Genomic DNA, 21,588 nt, shown 5'->3' with positions numbered 1-21,588 from the left:
GCTCACTGATGTATTCCAGTGACACAAAGATGATTTCTGCATGCACCCGAATACTTGCTCAGACATGAGGGCCAATTGCTGAAATTCAAGTTGCAAAAGTCCCCATACGCTCTGATATGGTATGAAGGTTAATATTGCACCATTCACTAGCCTAGTGGTCACATAGAACTGGTACCACGTCCAAAGAAATTGTGTGTTGTGCCCATGCACAGGGTACATATGAGTTCCAAGGATACACATATGGCTTCTCATGGCATACAGTTGAGGTCAAATATCAGGTTGAGGGGCCCAACGATGAGAACCAAGAGCCCATCAATCAGTTTTACTATCTCAATGGTCAACAGGTGACTTTTGGTGGCACATAGATGGATTTAGTGGTCCATATATTATAAATGATTATATAATTATTCTTTTATAACACGCTTAATACCAGGAAAGGTTTTTAATCATGAGCCCGGGATTCGAACCTGTCTTGCTATACGTTGTCTTGCTTCCAAAACAAATGCGTTGCCCCAGAGCGATCCTCCCGGACTTGGGAGATAAGTTCCAATACCTCACAGTGAGTTTCAATAGACCACACATTGATTATAATGTCCCACACCGATGTCTTCCAGTAGGTCAAAGTTGAGTTTAATTGACATGCAGGTCATGTGTGTAATTGGAGGCGTGCAGATGTGGCACAAAGTTGTCACGCACCCAAAATCAGAAGAGAAGAGTGGCAGCTGGGAATGGGATGGGAAATATGTCCAAGTCGCTGATGGACCCGCCGCTTCCTGCTGCACGTTGAACGAGAGGGCAGGCATAGAGGTGGCCAAATCTGATCCAGCTCTTAGCGGATCCAGGGACAGATGAAGGTATGAACTTTGCATCTTCTGATCCCAGGCCCTCTCGGGCCAGTGTATTCAAATGCTTGGGCTCCTGCGTGCCTGTGAAAGGTCGAAGGAGGAGCCCCATTTGTTCCAGAGGCCTTACAAGGCCACCCTGAAGATAGTTCCTCTCAAGTAGGATGCTGCGGTACCTCACATGATATGATATGATATGATATGGTTGGTTATTTATAACGCTCTTAATACCCAGAGGTTTCTAAGCGCGGACCCGGGGATCGAACCTGTGTTGTTCCACGTTGTATTGCTTCCAAGGCGAGCACGTTTGCCCCTGAGCTATCCTCCTGAGACTCACATGCAGTAAGAGGTGAGCGAGAAATTGGCATGGGCCAGTCTGTCCAACTCCTTAACTGCTAAAGCCCGGCTCTAGCTGTCGTAAAATCAAAAGTGTGTGAGAGCAGGCGAGCAGGAGCCCTCTACCCTAAAAGCTGTGCAGCTGCGACTCACAGCTTGTAAACTACAGTGTGGAGTGACAAAATGAACCAAAGCCCCTGCAACTCGCATTCTTGTATATATTTAATTTCCAAGCCAGCCGCAAAGGTAAACTATTTTCATTATCCTTCTAGGAGACCTCAACTTAGGACTTAACGACTATACTGACCCAAAAGAAAGCTCAGGAAGGATAGCTCAGCGGCAACGCATTTGTCTTGGAAGCAAGCCGACGCATAGCAACACAGGTTTGATTCCTGGCTCCCGCTTAGAAACTGGTCCCCGGTATTAAGTGTGTTATAAAAGCAGAGTTATAATCATAAAGCCACCTCAGAAGACAACCCCCTCATTGCTCTTGGCTTCAAACAACGTATAACGGCGCCAGCGCACACCCACTCCACAGGTCACACCCTGGCTTGCCAACCTCAATTTACAGATTACCGTCCTCTCTAATATCCCCTGCCCTTGGACCGACCAGCACATTAAATACCACTCAACAGTCCACCCACACGTACGGCCCTTGTGATGCCACCTACTAATGCACGCACTTCAAGAAATCTGACCAAAGACAAAATCCTGCCTCTGCTTAGCGCTCTGCCAACCCCCATTTCTGCCTCTCACAGACCCAGTCACTCTAGCCTACTTGTACTCCAACGCGATGACGCGTGCAGTCGACTCTATAGCACCACCAGCACTTCGCAAATCCAAACCTACCACACACATCAACTCGGGGTTCACACCAGACCTCCTAGCTCTCCGTGCAAATAAAAAATGAGGCTGAGGCCAATTGGAGAGGAACACCGCTGGGAAACTCTCCAGTAATCCGGGGCAGCTATTGGTCACATTAGTGTTGGCTTCGCCACAGGGAGTGCTACATGCTATCAAGGTTGTCCAATTGTTGTCTTCTCATCTGCACGGTCAACATGAGTCAATTCACTGGTGTTTCAGTGTGACGTTCTATCAATGGCAGATCTATAGGCTGGACAAGGCCAAATCATTATAAGGAAAGTTTCCTGCAGCATCAGTGCCATGGGAAAACTGTATTTTGTTGCTCCTCCATATTTCAGAAATGTTACAAAGTTGTTCTCTTGGGAGAGGCTTAGGATTATGGGGAATACCTATGTACTGAGGGCATGGCTGCTCTCTGATTGGGCGATGTGTTTTTCGTCAAGTTATTCGGAAAAAGGCTGAGCAAAGGTTACACGAAGGCCTGCCGCCATCTTGGATTTTAGAAAGGCCATTGACATGTGTGCCCCCCCCCCCCTCCTCCATTGAAATACTGCTGCTGCTGCTTGCCTTTGTCTGGGCCCCTCTGTTCCCGCACCATGTGAATTGGGAGTTGGAAAAGTGTCTGGTCGAAAGGGGAAGCTGTTGGTTAAATTAACAATGTGTTTGTCGCAGGAAATTCCCAGTGTTTAAATCCCTGCAACACTAGTGGGGCAGCAAAAGTGTTGCTCATTTGTTTTCTTCTATGCAGAGTCTGTGTGAGTCAATTCTCTGGTTTCCCAGTGTGACCTTCTACCTGTGTGATGACAAACAAGTATTCCTAAAGCAATGATGCGTCCAGATGCCCCAGGGTTAGGGGCGCTATTCAAACGTAAATAAATAATTAATTAAACAAATGATTCCTGGTGGAAGAATGTATGTCTTCGATCATCCATATTTTTCAATTTCCTGCACCAGATGTTTGGGTCTAGCTATGGAGCTGGTAAAGCCTTATGAGACACAGGGCCTCATTACGACCCTGGCGGAGTGGGTTTACGCCAGCGTTATTCGCGGCGGACCCGTCCGCCCTACTACGAGTTCCCGTAGCGCCAAGGAACGTTTTCCGCCTGGTTTTTCCGGGCGGAGAAATCCATGGCGCTACGGGACCTTGATGTTAATTACGCCACCGTATTTTACGGTGGCGCAATTAACGCCTTCCCCACTCCCATTATACCCTATGGGGCAAAAATGGGAATGGGGAAGGGTAAAATGGGGAATGGGGATTTACCGCCCGCCAAGGTCGGCATGGGGCGGAAAATCCGCCAACCCCCATGGCGCTATCGGCAGCTTTCCGCTGTGCTCCGCGGTGCATTTAGCACCGCGATTTCCGCCAGGGTCGTAATGAGGCCCACAGTCTCTTAAAGGGGTTTGGGGTCTCCTCTTCCCATCACGTTGGGGAGAGATGTTAATGGGTGTAAGTCCCCCTGTGACGGCCCCCTCCCTTAGTGTGGGGATCGAGTAACGGTGGTGCGTAGATCATCTAGGTAGCTCCTACGGGCCCACCCTCTACTATCCCAAGGTGCCATCCTCACCTTTGGACCACCCTGCTGTTGGTACTCAAATTTAGACTGGGGATTTTTAACACACCCATCTTGTGACATGCCATTTTAGAAAATTGCCCTTAAGTGCCACGAACGAGTATGCTCGTCCTTTTTGCATAGACTTGCATGATAGCCTGGCAGTTAAGGGGTTAATCAGTATTATGGGAAGTGAAGGTAGGGCAGAGATAAGGTTTGTGCAGGGAGACACTGCCTGTGGGTGTTGTTGGGTTATTTACCACCCCTAGCCATGCTGCCCGCTGTGGCCATTCCCACTAACTACCTGCTCCCCTGCCCAAAGCACATCTCCCTGGGATTTCTTTGCGTCAGCTCTATCAAGCAGTAACAACAAACTTTGCTTTGAAATAACACTGTCAGGGCCTTCAAGGATTTGATTTTTGAATTTGTATAGTGCATATCACGTGGAAACATGCAGAGTCCGCATCTAAGTGAAGATGATACAAGTAGTTGAAAGGGAGCTAAGATACATCAGAGGTTATATTCAAAGGATATTTTAAGCCTTTTCCCAGAGATACTCAGAGAATTGAATGTTCGTAGGTTTGTTGGCAACATAATCCAGGTCCATGGGCCTAGAGAGGAGAAACTTCTATCTCCCCAAGAGACGGACCTAGATGATGGGACCACCAAATGACACTCTCCCACAGATCAAAGTGACCGATTTGGGGGATAGACTGCGATCTTCGAAGAAAGATTGGTGGGAGCCAGGCCATTGTTTAATTAGAAAAGCAGGCAGAGGGTTTTAAACAGGACCCTCTGCAGCACTGGGAGCCAGTGGAGGCTTCTACGAAACTGGGAAACAGACGATTTCCGGGCTTAAGAGAAAATGAGTCTAACAGCTGAATTCTGGGCAACTTGAAGTCTCTGGAATTGGTTTTTATGGATGCTCATCTGTAGGGCATTACAATAATCTGACTTCGAGTTAGTTAGTGCTCCAACTTTCTCTTGATGGTCACCGTCTGCAATAAGAGATAATAGATGCTTGAACAATTTAAGTTGAGAGCAGAACCATTTAACAGTTTGACTGACCTGCAGTGTACAATTCAGATATGATTGCCAAGTGCAGCCGAGGTTCTTTACCTTGAGTGCGAACTTTGTGTGCACTTCAAAGAGTGCTGGACATGAGACAGATTCCATAATGTTAGCAAGTTCCTTCTTTCAGCCAAATACAGTAACTTCTGTTTTCGAAGGATTTAACTCAAGTTTGTTTTCCAGCATCTAATTTTTAATCTTGTCTGCACAAGATAACACCCGGTCAATTCCTTCCATTAGGCGTTTTAGCCAGACGTAGATTTGAGTGTCGTTGGCATAGGAATGATATTGCAGAATAAATTGAGATAAAATGTTCAGCAATGGATGCATATAAATATTAAATAACAGTGGGGACACAGAAGAACCGCGGGCCGCGCCACACCTTGCTGGTCAGACAAGTGTGGACCCACCTTAACTTGTTGGGATCCATCTGTTAAGAAGGAGGTAAACAATTTCAGGGAGTCCTCCGACACCCGAGTCACTGTAGACAGTCTGGGAATAAGGGTGCTAAGGATGACCGTGTCATCCCACAGAACAATCCTCTGTGGGATCATGCCGTAGTTCGAGTTGTAAATGCACCGCTGGTGTAAGAACAATGTCTTAACCAAGTGTGTCTTCAGCCATGTGATTTAAAAGGAGTATTTGCCTCCTCTCATCTGAAGTCCTCTTAAAAACAATCTTCTCCTGCTGAGGAAGAGGAAGGATAAACCCATCCGATGGAGCTGATGCAATGGGAGCTGGAGGCAGCCCAGGCATACCACGCAAGCACATGCCCCAGAACAGGGAATGGAGCAGGCAAGTCTCCCCGTTACCATCGACTGAACGATTTGCTGGGAATGTAGGCGCAGTCTTCAGACATCCTTTTTTTGGTTATCCTGTTTTCATTTGCTGTGTATGGAGTGAGTGAGGAGATCACATCAACCTCCTTAGCCAGCCACTTGCCCCAGTGTAGGAGTGACGCTATTCTGGCACTAAATGCGAGTCAATAAAAAAGAAAAGTATAGTTGCATGAGAGAAGCTCTTGTACAGAATTTCTGAAGAATTCTGACACAATAGGAAATACGTTTGAGAGAATCACAGAACACGGAAAGTGTGAGTTGGGAACCAGGTGACTAGTGCCCTGAGAACCCAGTACATTTTGGAACCAAAGTGGAGACGTTTGATGGGATGTTTAACTCCATCATGTTATGTTAAAGCACATTTTGAGGACGTATAAGAATTGACCTTTTGAGAATTGATCGTGGGAGAATTTGCTCGCGGGAGAATTAACCGAATTTAAAAGGTCATTTAGGAAATATATGCGGGTGGGGGGCCCGCAACGCCTCCACCCAATCCAAAACCCCACGCAACCCCCACCCAACCCCCTTATATTATTTATAATCCAACACCAACCCAATGTATATATAAAATAACTAAAAGGTCAATTGTGTAACAGGTCAATTAGGACCATTAAAATTCGGTCAATTAGAACAAAAGGTTAATTGTGCACGATCAATTTGGGTAATACCCATTTGGAACCCTTAACGCACAGATGCCCTTCAGTAGCTTACTGGTACCAAGGTATTGGAGCCCCAGCTTTTAACTGAGCCTGCAATCTTGCTGATGTCCAAGTGAAGAGAATGAGACCGGGGCCTCCCCAAGAGCAAGAGGAGAACCACAGGCAGCCAGCTGCCCGCTAGCATCCTCCCCACGCTGCCACAATGGTAGGGTACAGCACCTCACCAGCGAGTGAGATTTGCGAACCTTCGTTGGGGCAGACACTTGTGGGTGGTAGGATCGATGGCTATTGTGGCTTTGAATGGTTTGTTAGGCCAGAGCCTGTGATGCACATTAAGCTACCCTGACCCTTCCAGCCTGAAGAGGATCCCCTAGGAGTCCCTACCCAGACAGCCCTAGTCTTGTATGTGTTTTCACTTTACTTTGGCTATTTGATGAGCAGAAACCTAGCTCCCAGAAGCAGTATGGCACCACATATCTGTCAGGCTTACTGGCATACGTTGCAGGGTTTTGCCAGAGCAGGGGGCAGTCCTTCCAAGGTATTATTTATAGCCTGCATACTTCTTATGGTAGCAGGGAATAGTTAACATTTACAGCTAGTCGGGAACTTGCTACAGTGCTAATATGGGGGGTATGATATGATAGGTTATTTATGACTCGCTTAATACCTAGAGGTTTCTAAGCGCGGACCCCGGGATTGAACCTTTGTTGCTCCGTGTCGTCTTGCTTCCAAGGTGAGCACATTGCCGCTGAGCTATCCTCCCGAGATATCCCGGTAATCCAGGAACAGCATCCAGAAATCTTAGATGAGTTTCCTGAGAACACTCATGGTTGTCTGAGGGGTGTCTTTGCCAGTGGCACGAGGACTTGGGCTTTACCAGTCTGCATGTGCCCCCTGGGCTAGCTAGCTGGCCCCGAAAATGGTCTCCTACTGCCCCAGTGACCTTACAGGTAGATAATAAAATGCCCACTTTCCTACCAGGTGGAAAGTCAATGCCCAGGCAGAGGTTTTGCTAGATAATGAACCGGTTGCCATGGGAATGGCCGCTACTGACCCAGACATAGCGCGGGCTGTAATAAGGTAGTCACACTCCTAGAAGGGGCAGCTTTCTCATTAGTGGCCCTGTGCAGCAGAGGGGCTGCTTAGCGTCCTTGATAGATGGCGAGCAGTGCTTGCCAATGATAAACCTGAGACAGACTGCAGACGGGCTCCCCTGAGAGAGGGGAGCATGGGGCATCTGTAGGGGCTCCAATGTCTAGCTTAAGGGACTTGTTAGATCTGCAAGAGTAGCTGGATGAAGGAGAACATACAAGGGAAAGGGTCTCAGTCTGCAGGGTCTTTCTCAACAGACCCTGTCACAGTGTGAAGTGAAAAACCCTAGGAAAAAAGGGCAACTGGTCTTGTCCCCGCCAGCCTGAGTCAGACCCTGGCCAAGGCTCACAAGTCCTGTTCGGTAAATGAGTAACCTTTAGGGTGGCTATGGAACAGGCTGGTGGGATAGCTCCACGGGTAGAGCAATTGTTGCTCCAATCTATGTGTGATCTGCAGGTCGCAGGTTCGAATACCGGCAAGCACAACTTTGCCTTTCAAGGTTGATAAACAAGTACCACGTTTGGTTGGGATAATACATGTATGCAAATGTGTTCTATGTAAAGTGCTACATAAATAACAAATCATTATGTTAGTTGAGACGCACAGATATTCCCTCTGTGGAACAGTGGGCAGTCGTTTAGTGGTGAAATGGGGTGCCTTGTATTATGCAGGCACACCACCAGTTTCTCCTTAACTTTCTATTTTTTCTGAAAGAGTACAAGGCCTACTGACCACTTCATGCTGAGTTTGGAAGAGCATGGGTTTGATGCTATGTTGTTCGAAATACTTCTGACCACTCTAAACATTTTCTTTGGGCCGCTATTTATTAGTTTGGGCTATTAGGTGGTGTTGTGCCACCTATAAGCCAAAACCATTGCATTAGAGTACAGCTAGGGAGAAATGGCATTTGAGGAGGGACATACAGTGTGTAGGTGATCTTTGGTTATTTCCCCACCCATTGACTGCCCGTGGCCATGCTAATCCATATGGCCATTCCCACCAACATTCCACCCCACACTGCCCAAAACACGTCCCCATGGGAACTCTTCGAGCTCACTTTAATCAAACCTTACCATTAAACTTTGTGCTTGAAGGGCATGCCAGTGTTTTTTCAAAGTAGTCTTCTGAGAGTTGATGACTTAATCGGAGCTCTACATGTGCTACTGATGTCATAAAAATGTCTTTCCAGGTCTGCCTCCAGTCACGCGATTTATAAGCACTATGCGTGTTTGTCACTGATGTCCTGTAAAAAACAAGCATTGGCAAAGCCAACAGTTTTGGTTTGTGTATAAGTATTACGCATTTGACAGCCACTGCTTTTAGATGCTCAGGGACTCGCACCATTTTGCACCTGCTGCCATCAATGTCCAGTTAAAACCACTACAGCAGTACCTGGCAAGTACCTTTCCTATGCCTAACAAAACTGTTGGCATTGCCAGTGCTTGTTTTCAAAGAGCTGTCTGGGAATGTTGGTGAAGTAACAAAAATGATGATAACAGGATTGCTTATACTGACCTTCAACCGAGCCATACTTATAACCTCCACAAGAGGGCAGCATTGGAATCGAAAAAATAAATTGAAGTTTCCATGCGTCTTTTTTTACCTATCGTTATTTACATCGCCTCTGAAAAGCATTAGGTTCATTCTGGAGAGCGGAAAAGAGTGGAGGTAGAAAATAACTTTCAAATACAAGCCTAAAATGAGTAAGCAGCGAGGCACAGGTGATTCATCAGCCACATCTGCACTGCATGCGGTGAACCTCGGATGATCCCCCGGCAGAACATTTCTTGCCAGGGCGGCGCTCCGCCCTGTCCCCTGAATGAGGTGCTTGCCGACAAATCTCACCCTCCATGTACATTCAGCATGGGCCTATGAATGCAGAAACAGCATGCTTGCGGTAGCTGCCCAGACTGGCATATATGTCCTGCAATGTAGAGATATCTGTTTCTTAGGATGAGTAATGTGATGAACTGAAATTGCAGACTCCATCTTCCATTATCCTGTCAAAAGGGTTTCCTACTGAATCACAATAAGACATTTTTCACATTTAAAATTCTGGACATACTTATGTTCCCATAATGCTCTTTGTTTTTATGCAAATCGCCAGAATTGGGTTCTATAAAGAGATACTTAATTGTGTGACCTGCCTGGGACCACACTCCTCGGCCCGCCCACTCCTTCCCCACAGTCACACCCCTCCAAGGAGAAGAGGTTCCCCCAATACATTTTTCCCATTTAAAGCACTGGATCAACCCCCATAAAGTTTGTATCCTGGGCGCTACGAGATCAGCAGGTTATGGGATGCCGGCTTAAGGCATCTGCTTGGCCATTGTTGAGTGGTACAGACCCGCAACAGCAGGTCATGGCTATAGAGGGCCCGCCCAGGAATGTGCCCATATCACAATTTAGCCCTGCATTGCCAGGCAAGGAAGAATGTATACGTGTTGCAAGGTATAAAGCGCCATCCAGTGCAGCCATTTTACAGTGGCATCTATTGGGAAGTTCTAATAGTGACTCACAAAGCTCCAGCGCTATACAAATAAGTAAATAAATAAATAAATACATTTACGGGACATGTTTTTAAAGTTAGCTTTCAATACTGTTCGACGCGGGTGGGACAGCCCAGTGGCAACGCGCTCGTCTTGGAAGCAAGATGACGCAGAGCAACACACGTTCAAAGCCTGGGTTTGCACTTAGAAACCTCTTCAGTATTAAGCGTGTTATAAATGACCAATTACACTTGTGATGGGGCTGCCCATGCTGTGGGGAAAGCTGCCCCGTGTGTGTGCATGTGTCGATACCCTCGTTGATGTGCAAATACTTCTTGCTGTGGAATCCTGCATTTGGTGCGTTGGACCAGGAACACAACCTTGGTTCTGGGGTGTTTGGATTGCCTGTCCTGTGCACATATAGGCTATCTGGTTTGGCGTTAAGCTCCGTTGCAGGGACATGGTCCAATTTGCATCTGCTCCTGCTTTTGTCTGAACGGAAGGCAAACATCGTAGGAACAAATGAAGCCTTTTAGACCAAGGGAGGTCATTATCCCTGGATATTGACTCCACGCAACCTATTTCCCAAGGCCAACCTGAGGGCAATCAATTGGCGGAAAGGCATTACACCAAGGGGCAATGACTCCTCTTGGGGCTCATGGGCGCCCATCTCAAAATGATCTTTGGTGGTCCTCTTGCCTACATCCTGGAAAACCTGCTTGAGGCAGCCATGTGGTGCAACTAAGAGTTTTCCCAATGCGCACTCCCCTGCGTCATTTCCCTGTTTTTATATCTTGAGGTTTCATAACACGAGCTGCGCCTTAACTTCATTAAATCTCCAAGCACATTCACTACCCCACACCAAAGGGCTGCGCGCTGGCTAAAACACATCTGTGATAAGTTAACACATTTTAAAGAGGTCTGTCTTTGTCCGGCAAGTACACGTTCAGAGTCGCGCAGCCTGCAGTTTGTGAAGACTGATGCTTAGTTAGGGAATATGTGCATACCCTCAGCCCCGCGCTAGAGCTTCATTCTGCGGAAGAATCCTGGATGAAGCAAAAGATGGAGGGAGGGAGTAGCTGGAGATGATCACGGAACCGGTTTGCTGGCCCCTGCACTGAAAGATAGAGAAAGGTAGGCAGCAGGGAGCTGAAACACTAAACGGCCACTTACAAAATGAGTCACATGGGGCGGCCAAGGTGTGATGGCCCATTTGAGTGGAAAATGTTGAAAGGCTGTGCCACATTGCCTGGGAATACACATGGAACACAGTGGGCCTGATTCGTATAGGGCAGCTGCTATTTGACACATTGCTTTGCCAATCCTCCTTCTCCTCCTCCTCCTGCTCCTCCTCCTTCTTCTCCTCCTCTTCCTCCTCCTTCTTCTCCTCCTCATCCTCCTCCTTCTTCTCCTCCTCATCCTCCTCCTTCTTCTACTCCTCTTCCTCCTCCTTCTTCTCCTCCTCATCCTCCTCCTTCTTCTCCTCCTCATCCTCCTCCTTCTTCTCCTCCTCTTCCTCCTCCTTCTTCTCCTCCTCATCCTCCTCCTTCTTCTCCTCCTCCTCTTCCTCCTCCTCCTCTTCTTCTTCTTCTTCTTCTTCTTCTTCTTCTTTCAGGGGGGACACTTACTATTGTCTTTCGATTTGGCACAGCGACACCCCCAGGATCCTGTCCGATTGGTGGCGAGCCTGTACCCTCCTAAGCTCTTCCTGCACTCCCCTATGGAGACCTCTGGCTCCACCCAGTTTCTATTGAGTGCAATGGGAGTGGTGGAGAGAAGGTGCACAATGTAATGACTCCGAAAGGATGACCCATTGCCGAATTAGCAAATAGCCAGCTATGGATCTATCACATGCCAACCATATCCCCATCTTTCATAGTTAGGAAATGCTGGGAGTTCCGGGTTAGCCATCCTAAATAGACTTCCAACTTTACATGTGGTTTGTTGCTTGCAGGAATGTGAACTAATCTGTTTTCCTATGCAATCATAGTTTTCAACAAAAGACTTATAAAACATGGTACATTAGTGGTCTGGTTTAAACACTGCTCACCTGTGTATGATCACGTGCCTTCTGGCAATGAGGACATTAGTTCACTTTGGCGTGCTTTTGTATTTCTGTGGAAACACCAATGAGTCTGTTACTGAAACCCATTGCCTTGCACTGTGCAGCTCTCATACATCCCAGGTGCGCACTACTGCCCACCTGTGGCCAAGGGGAACACTGCAGGACCGCTGCAGAGAATCAAGCATGGGCCTGTTTGTGATGGCCCACCAGGGGTCGCTGCCACACCATATGGATGCGGAGCCCCAGTGCTAGCTGGCGCAGGGAAAAGGACTATACAATTGCTTCAATGGGACCCCAGGTTTCGCACGCATGGCCATGCTATCATTGGTCGGGAAGGGGGAGTGCGGGAGAACCTTTTGGCTTGTGTGATTTCCTGTCTTTCTTGCCTGCCTCCTTGTGGGGAGCAAGCCACTGTAATCATAAGAATCATGATAATTCATGGATTTATCACTTTCTGAAAGGAAACCTGCAGCGAAACCAAACAGTGTCTACACCAGGGAAAGGCTCTATGAGGCCGTGGTGAAAGGCGACGCCGAGGACCTGGACGGGCTGCTGGAGTACTTGCGCAAGACCTTAAAACTGCTCACAAATGCGGAATATAGAGGTAGGTGAGGGGTTTCCTTTGATGGGAAAGTGGCTTATGGTCTCAAGAAAAGTACATTATGGGTGACTATGTGTCATTATGATCCAATAATGGCACCTCAGGGCTCTGGTGACTTTTACAAGCCACTTAACATTCAACCACGTGGTTCAATACCTTGTCACCAGAACCACTCAATGCCATTTGGGACAGGAGCGAGAGGTGGCGTGTTGAGACATTGTCAACAATTAATGAATATTTGTATTTATTAAGTTTATATAGCGCTTTACGCCAAAGCGCTTTACATTATAACAACAAGAATACATAGATGAATAAAATAGAAGCATAATTAAAAACATGAGACAAACCAATGAAGCAGTATGTAGAACAATTTACCTAGGTCAATAAAACGGGTAAAGGGATGTGGGGCGCAGGGGAGAGATGAGTGTAGTCAGGACGGGAATAAAGATGAAGTTTCAAGGGGGAGCGAGGAGGCATAAGAGGCGATGCAGAGGGTAGGGGAGGTAGGTAGGAGGGAAAAAAGAGGGAAGTGAGAGAGAATGAAGGGAGGTAATGAGGGAAGTCAGGACAGGGAATGGAGAAGAAGAGATTTCAAGGAGGCGCGGGAGGAGGAGTAGGTGGGGATGGAGTGGATAGAGAGAGGTAGAGAGTTCCAGTGTAGGTGGGCGAGGAGCTGAAAGGAACGGAAACGCAAAGAGGCACATGGGGACAGGGCAACAGTGAGTAGGAAGAGATTGGCAGATCTGAGGGAGCGGGAGGGAGCGTAGAATGACAGGAGAGAGGAATACGTTTATTAAGGGGGTGAATATGGTTGCAATTACATTTATTCAATTGACATGTTAGAGACTGTTTTCTTCTCTTTAGCCAATCATAAAGTGTGGAATCAGGCTCTAACCACAGTAGAAGCTCTGCATTCTATGCCTATCATGTGTTCCTCTCACATCTTCTAGCTCCCCAGCCAATCAACAAGCTTGGAAAGAAAGCTGTAATTGCCTGTAAAGGATGCTTTCCAATCTTCGCTTTGTGACGCGTGCACCCTGGCCCCTGGGCAATGAGACTTTGACAAGCTCAGAAACACACGGATTCACAAGTGTGATTGCAAGTGCTAATGTTTTTAGAGCCCTTACCACTGGGTTCAGTTGTGTAGTAGGTGACCTTTGCTCTCGTTAGAGGCCTTCATCTTCTGCTTGGGACCACTTACTTGGGTGGCGGTCACCTACCACACAATAGAGCCCTCTAGTGCTTACTCTAATGCTTCATTAGTGTTGGCACAATGCAACACATGGGAACCAACACAATGCGGCACAGATAGGTGCTCCAAAGTGCTTTTAGATACTCCCACATCATCTCTGCATGGTGGCAATGGGAAGAGCTGGGGAAATCATTGGAAAGATTGCACCGCATCTACGGCGTAGTGTGGTAACACCAAAGTCAGCTCTGCCCCGTTCCTCCCCTCTCAGATCCACTCACCGGGAAGACATGTCTGCTGAAGGCCATGCTCAATTTGAAGGATGGAAAGAACGACACAATCCCGCTCCTGCTGGAGGTGGCCGAGAAGACCGACAACCTTGAAGAGCTGGTCAACACCCCGTACACCCACCGCAACTTCAAAGGTAAGCGCAGCAGAGGCTGAATGGGTCGCATGGACATGGGGCGGAGGAGGCTGTGCCGGGGGTCTGAAGCTAAGGGCTTGGGATGAGCAGGAGGCCTGTAATGCCATTGTTTCATTATTCCGGGTTCAGGTATGGGTAGGCGGGGAAAATAGTGGTTTGCTGTGGTCATGGCTAAAAACAAAGCACATGGCAGGCCTGGTTGGAGAGTGCAGCGTTTGAGACAACCAAGCAATTTCAGTGCTGTTGCGAGAATACAAAGTAGCAGAAAAAGTGCCTTCTGTGACGACTGAAATAGAAAGAAAACATTCCTTAAGAATATGGAAGCGCAGCGCAGTTCTGCATCAAGGGATGCAACGCAGAATCAATGCACTATAGACAGGTGTGCACATTTTCACGAACGACCGCCCTGCTGCCCATTTCAATAGTTCCAATGAAAACCTAAAAGAGATGTTTGCGTCTAAAAAGTGGTTTTGCCAGTCATTGAAAGAAATCGCCCTATGGGGCATCTTCACAGTGATACATGGCATGCGCTATTCTGAATTCTGAGGCTGGCTGACTCAAGTATGGTATACAGTCTTTATATCGATCATTTTATGTAGAATGCACATATAACGAAAATGTTATAACGAAAAACATAAAGAAAATGTATGTTCGGGTCAGGAACGTCATTTCACCAAAATGCTAGGGGTAGCGGAAGTGACATCACACGACCCTTGACCCCTGATAACATCACAGGAAGTGATGTAATTTTACCCCACCCCAAAGTGTATCACGTGAAGAGATGGAACACAACATGTCACCCCTTGACAAAACAGAACGTGCAATCACATAGCACTGTTTCTAAGTACACTACGAAAAATATGGTTACGATATCACTGTAAAGTGATATACATTTCATGCAAGAATGGATCACCATATATATCATTAATAACAGTGCATGTAGGCCCATTTCCCAAATTAGTGTGAATGCAAGCAGATGTCCCAGGCCAAACGATAATGATGGGTTATTATACAGCACTTATGCTCAAGCGCTTCATATAGAACAAATATACATACAATAGCACCCAACCTGTATTGGTACTCATTTATCAACCTCAGCAGGATGAAAGGCTGAGTTGACCTTGCCGGGAGCCGAACCTGCAACCTGCAGATCACACGCACATTGCAGCAGCAGCGAGCACTCAACCCACCGAGCTAACAGAAATACCATCCACTCCAGAAACAAAGAGCCACATGCTGCTGGCCCAAAGCTCCACATGGTGATGGCCAGAGCCCAGGATCCTCAATTTAAAAAAACAAGAAAAACAAAGTTTTTCTTTTTTAGTTTTTTTAGGGGTAGCAAGGGAGACCTCAGGGGTCACAGTTGCGACCACTGGCGACCCCTAAATGACATCCATGGTGGGGGTTGGATAAAGGGTTAAATCTTGGGGGAAAAACAGTTGGGTGGGCTTTTAGGGGTGGGAAACGGGGGCTTGGAGGAACCCCCTAAAAAAGAAAAAAAAATAGTTATGATATGTCGTTATAAAATGTTTGTTTTATGTGCATTCGTTATACAATTATTTGTTATAAAAACATGTAACCATCAAGTATTTATATCATCTGATAAGCTGAACAACGTGGGAAACATTCCCTGGGACCTTCAGAAGAAAAGAGATGGCAGGCCAAATGCTGGCTACCCACACCCCGTACAGCACACTGCTGCTCTCGAGCTAGGTCCGTGCTTTAAACAATAACATTAAATAAAAATTAAGAAATATTGCAGATGAAATTATACCTGCTTGCAGTCGTTTGTAAGGAGTTTCCCCAAAAAACAAGGAACGTGCCATAGGAGTGGCTATGCATATTTTTACGGAAAGAAAACCTACCTTTTTGACTTCAGTATCCCCAATGACCAACTCAACAGAATGCTGCATTCTGGGTAAACCCCACCTCTCAGACATGTGCACTGCAGGTAGTGTCAAGCGTGACAATGGGAACGGGAAAGTGTGCAGGGACACAGCATCCCACCGTACGCTTGGATGCATCCAACAAATGCAGAACTGGCAGGTTGGTTCTGGAAACCAAGGGAAAAAATCAGGGTTGGAACCAACACAATAGGTTTCCCTACAAGCAGTATAGGGCGTCCCTGTATGGGGTCGGAGACTTTAACTAGGGTGGCAGAAAGTCTTGCCCCATCCCTGATAATTACCATGGGGGGAAAATGATAGGCTAGTGGGCCTTCGGCCTCCCCAGGAGTTTGGTGGTAAATCAAACTCATTTACTGCCACTCATTCCCATGAGTTTACCCCAGGACTACGAGTGGGTTAAGGGTGGACAATTTGCCGCCAGCTATATGATTGAGGTAAATCCCCCACTTTAGCTGTGAGGTCAGAATTTGGTAATGCAGGAAACTGACAATAAAGTGACAATAAATCAGTTACTGACATTTTTCCGCCATTTTCTCCGACACCGGCAAACTCCTAATGAACATCCACCTGCTGGGGAAGAGTAAGTATTGTATTGTATTGTATTTTGCATTTATATAGCGCCTTATATACCATTGGTATGGTCTGAAGGCGCTGGTAGGTTGAACGCCCTTGGGAACCGAGGTTCGAGTCAGTAGAGAGGGTGAAGAGAGACAAAAGATGCGTGTGCGCACAGAGTATGTGTGCAGCTGGTGCGGGGTTATTGTGGTAGCTGCTTCTTAGCGGTAGGTGTGGTGGTTGAGAGGTCAGGAGAATGTGTACGCTCTGGCAGAATTAATCCAGCTCGAGAGTGGCTGCGTTAGGCCTGAGGAGAAACGCCTGGCTGGGGGTGTTAAACCAGCGGTGGTTACTTAGAGTGATGGGGAGTGAGCGGGAGATGTTGATATGAGAACAGTTATACCGAATGGTGTCATAGTATCCCTGTGTTCTATTTGAGTGATGGTGTAAAGAGGAGAGTAGGCGTGAGGTGTGGTATGATATATGTTCATTCGAATGTTCCCGCATATCAATGCATATTATGTACGTTCCTCACACTCAGCTATTCCCTACACTCAGCCAATTCCTACATTCAGCCATTCCCCCCATTCAGCCATTCCCACATACTCAGCCATTCCCACATACTCAGCCATTCCTACATACTCAGCCATTCACCCCACTCAGCCATTCACCCCACTCAGCCATTCACCCCACTCAGCCATTCACCCCACTCAGCCATTCACCCCACTCAGCCATTCCCCACACTCAGCCATTCCCCACACTCAGCCATTCCCCACACTCAGCCATTCCCCACACTCAGCCATTCCCCACACTCGGCCATTCCCCACACCCGGCCATTCCCCACGCTCAGCCATTTTCCATACTCAGCCATTCCCTACAACTCAGCCATTTCTCACACTCAGCCATTTCTCACACTCAGCCATTCCCCACACTCAGCCATTCCCCACACTCGGCCATTCACCACACTCGGCCATTCACCACACTCGGCCATTCCCCACACTCAGCCGTTCCCCACACTCAGCCATTCCCCACACTCAGCCATTCCCCACACTCAGCCATTCCCCACACTCAGCCATTCCCCACACTCAGCCATTCCCCACACTCAGCCATCCGCTCTCCAGACCCATACGCTCTCCAGACCCATCCGCTTTCCAGACTCATCCGCTACTCACACTAATACACTCCCCACACTCATATGTTCAATACATTCATACGCTCCCCACACTCAGTCTCTCCCCCCATTCGGTTGTTCCCCACATTTCTCCGCTCTATATGTGCCTCTGTTCTCAGCGCTCTTTCGTTCTGTATGATCTTGCGCTCTGCATATTCTCCAGGCTCATTTGCCAACAGCATTTATCCTCACATTCATCCATACTCATCTATACTCATCCATACTCATTCGTTCTTTCTACTCATCCGGTCGTGCCCTCTATGCTCATCCGCTCTCCTTGTTCATCCGCTCTCCACGCTCTCTTCTTTCCATTATTCAGTGATTCTTTTTCTATTTAATCATTTCCCTGTTTAGATCTAGTTTATTCGTTTTAGTTCTGTTTGTCAATGTAGGTTACAATCTGGTTCGGTTACTTTATTTATTTAATATATTTGTTTTATTTATTTATTTATTTTTCTTTTTTTTTGGGGATGATGGTGGTTTAGGGCTGGTTGGTTTTAGGGAAAGAGCCAGGTTTTCAGTAGTTTGCGGAAGGCCGTTAAGTCCTGAGTTCGGCGGATGTGGGGTGGGAGCGAGTTCCACAGGGTTGGGGCCAGGGCTGAGAATGATGCTCCGCCTAACCTGACTGAGTTTGTTTTAGGAATTACTAGGAGGCCGGCTGAGCTTGATCTAAGGGTGCGGGTAGGGTGATAGGGTATTAGCTTTTTTTGAAGATAATAGGGTCCAGTTTTATGTAGAGCTCGGTGGGTGAGGCATAGGGTTTTGAAAGCTACCCTACGGGCTACTGGAAGCCAGTGCAGTGTCTTAAGGGCTGGGGATACGTGGTCCCTTGGACCGAGCGCGAGAAGCACTTTGGCTGCTGCGTTTTGTGTTCTTTGTAGTTTATTCAGTTGGTAGGCATGAATTCCGAGGTACAAGGGGTTACCATAGTCCAGTCGGGATATGACGATTGATTGGACCGCGGAGACTCTGTTAGGGAATGAGAGATATGGAAAGATGCGCCTAAGGTTTTTGAGGTGGTAGTGGCAGGACTTAGAGACATTGTTGACTTGGCACGAGAGTGTTAGGTCGGAGTCCAGGGTGCACCCAAGATTTTTTTACTGTGTTAGAGGGGGTCGGTGAGATGCCCATGGCGGGTGGCCAGGGTAGTGGGTGCGGAAGAAGATCTGAGTTGCCGCAGACCATGATTTCTGTTTTGGAGGGGTTTAACAGGAGGTGGCTTTGGGTCATCCAGCGCTCGATGTTGAGGAGGCAAGAGGTCAGGTCAGGTTGGGAGTTGGGTTTCGCATTCAGGAACTTTAGAATTAGTTGAGTGTCATCTGCGTAATTGTAACACAGGATGTTGTGAGCACGAATTATTGGTGGGAGGGTGATCAGGTAGAGATTGAACAGGAGGGCGGATAGACATGCTCCTTGTGGGACTCCTGTGTTAACTGGTCGGGCTTGTGATGTAAAGTTGGAGAGTGTCGTTATTTGGTGCCTGTCTTTGAGGAATGAGGCTATCCATTTAAGGGCGGTTCCACAGATTCCTAGGGAGTGGAGGCGGTCAAGGAGTATTGAGTGATTGATCGTGTCAAAGGCGGCTGATAGGTCGAGAAGGATTAGTGCGGCGCATCCTGCAGAGTCAGCAGTCATTTTTAGGTCATCCCAGATCGAGGTTAGGGTGGTTTCAGTTCCATGGCAAGATCTGAATCCTGATTGGGTGGGGTCTAGGAGATTGTTGGCTTCAACAAAGGCGTTTAGTTGGGAGTAGGCTGTTCGGTCAATGAGTTTGGCAAGGTACCTGGTGTTAGAGATCGGGCGGTAGTTTTTTGGTTCGAGAGGGTCGAGTGAGGGTTTTTTAATCAGAGGTTTGACGTACACTAATTTGAATGCATCTGGAAAGATACCGGAGGAAAGGGAGGCGTTTATGATAGATCTTGCGTGTTCTCCTGCGCAGGTGGAGGCAAAGATTTCTTTAAGGGTTGTGGCTGGGCAAAGGTCTAGTGGTGATCCAGATGGCTTGCGGTCGGATAAGAGTTTGAGAAATTGTTCTGGTGATATTGGACTGAAGGATTCGAAAGTTGGTTGCGTAGTGGTCGTAGTAGGGGGGCTGGCTGGTACGGGCTGAGGATTGCCTGGTGGTTGTAAGAGAGCCTGTTTGGTGGTCAGAGATTTTGTCCTTTCAATGGCCGTGGAGTAGAAATGGAGGGAGAGTGAGTCACATAGTGATTGTGACGCGGTCGGGATGGTTGTGTTACATGCCGGTTTGGTGGATTCTGAGATAATTTTGTGAAGTTCTTTACATGGGTTTTTGCAGTTTAGGATTCGTGAGTTGTAGTGGGCTTTTTTTGCTTTCCGGATTTCGGCTTTGTACTGGTACAGGTGTTGTGCCAAGGTGGTCCTGCTGTCTTGGGTTTTCTCTTTATGCCATTTGCGTTCTAGGTATTTGTAATGTCGTTTAGTGTTTTTTAGCTCAGGAGTAAACCATCTGGGGAAAAGGCCAAGTCGGGTTGATGGTTTGCACGAGGGGGTCAGGCGCATCAGGGATGAGTTGAGCCATGAATCAAAGGCCTCAGGGGTTAGTTGATTGTTGAGATGGCAGGTAGGTTGTGGGGACTGGAGGAGTGCCTCGGCTAGGTCAGGGGTGACTATTAGTTTCTTCCAGTTTTTGCGAATGTTCGGAGGTTCAGATACGAGTATGGGAAGGGGTTCAGGTGAGTGGATGGCGAACGAGAGAATGAAGTGGTCGGACCAGATGATAGGTGTGGGCGGCCTTAGATGAATCAGGGTGTTGGAGCTGAAGATGGCATCAAGAGTGTGTCCTTTATAATGAGTCGGGCCGTTTATGTGGGGTTGGAGATTAATTGCATCTAAACCGTCAATCAGGGAGTATGTCATGGGGTTGGTGGGGATGTCGAGCCATATGTTGAAGTCTCCAAGAAGGGTGAGGTTGGGATGGTTTAGTTGGAGGGTGGAGATGGAGTCGCAAAGGTTGTTTGCGAAGTGTCTATCATAGCCAGGGGGCCTGTAGATTATTAGGAAGCTGTACGAGAGTGAAAGGGAGAGGGATAGTTTAACAAGGAGCGATTCGCAGGATGGAATGGAGGGTTGGTTGTCGATGATTGAGGCGCGGAAGAGGGATTTGAAGACGAATGCTATCCCTCCTCCCCTGGACGTGCGGTTCAGTGGGATGAGGGAGTAGTCCGGAGGAAAAGCTTCATTAGCGATTGGGCCGAAGTCATCAGAGAACCAGGTTTCGGTGATGAAAACTAGGTCTGGTGTGGCAGAGGAGAGGAGGTCAAAGATGGAATGTCTGTTTTTTGCTACCGATCGGGCGTTAAATAGGATGCAGTTCACATCGGCAGCTAAGGATGGTCTCGGTGCTGGAGCGGGACGGGGCGGTGGTGGGGGGTGTGGACGGAAAGAGGTAGGGTGGGTGGTGATAGATGGGAATAGTGGGCGAGCAGTGAGATTGGCAGGGTTCGGGAGGGGTTGGGAGGCAGTGTGTGATAGGATGGTCGGGTTTTGATTGGGGGGTTTGAAAGAGGGATGTTGGCGGTTAGGAGTTTCAGTTGGAGTTGATGAGAAATCGAGGGAGAGGGGTTTCAGGTAGGGAGAAGCGACAGGGGAAGGAGGGGATTGCGGGATAGAGGTGATGGGTCGAGCCAGGGGAGGCGAGGAGTGCTGGGAGGTTGAGGGGGACCAAGAACGTTTCCTCTTTAGTTTCTTTGTTGCGACTGGTGTGTGGGAGAGAGTAGGGGGGTCGGAGGGTGAGCAGGAGGCAGCTTCGGTTCTTGCTAGGGCTAGCCGTGCAGTTTTTAGGGAGGGGAAACGGTGTGGTCGGGGGGGGAGGGTGGCAGGGGTATGAGGGGAGGGCGGGAGGTTGGTGATGGCAGGGGTGTGAGGGGAGGGCGGGAGGTGGGTGATTGCAGGGTGGGGTGTGCTAGGT

The 21,588-nt window shown here is 47.9% G+C and overlaps 1 protein-coding gene across 2 annotated transcripts in view; it reads left to right on the top strand.

Annotated features, from left to right (window-relative positions):
- Positions 1 to 21,588, top strand: part of LOC138488323 (transient receptor potential cation channel subfamily V member 1-like) — a 152,237-nt gene that overhangs the window by 75,425 nt on the left and 55,224 nt on the right. For both annotated transcript variants that reach the window (XM_069615210.1, XM_069615211.1), the window contains exons 3-4: positions 12,272 to 12,414; positions 13,872 to 14,024. In XM_069615210.1, coding sequence (XP_069471311.1) covers positions 12,272 to 12,414; positions 13,872 to 14,024 — 296 coding nt within the window. The remainder of the gene's footprint in view (positions 1 to 12,271; positions 12,415 to 13,871; positions 14,025 to 21,588) is intronic.

The sequence above is a fragment of the Ambystoma mexicanum genome, chromosome 9, assembly GCF_040938575.1.
Source record: "Ambystoma mexicanum isolate Mex_15411 chromosome 9, UKY_AmexF1_1, whole genome shotgun sequence".
NCBI classification, from domain to species: Eukaryota; Metazoa; Chordata; class Amphibia; order Caudata; family Ambystomatidae; genus Ambystoma; species Ambystoma mexicanum.
Note: the sequence above shows the minus strand (reverse complement) of the source record. Positions and strands in the feature narration are given on the sequence as shown.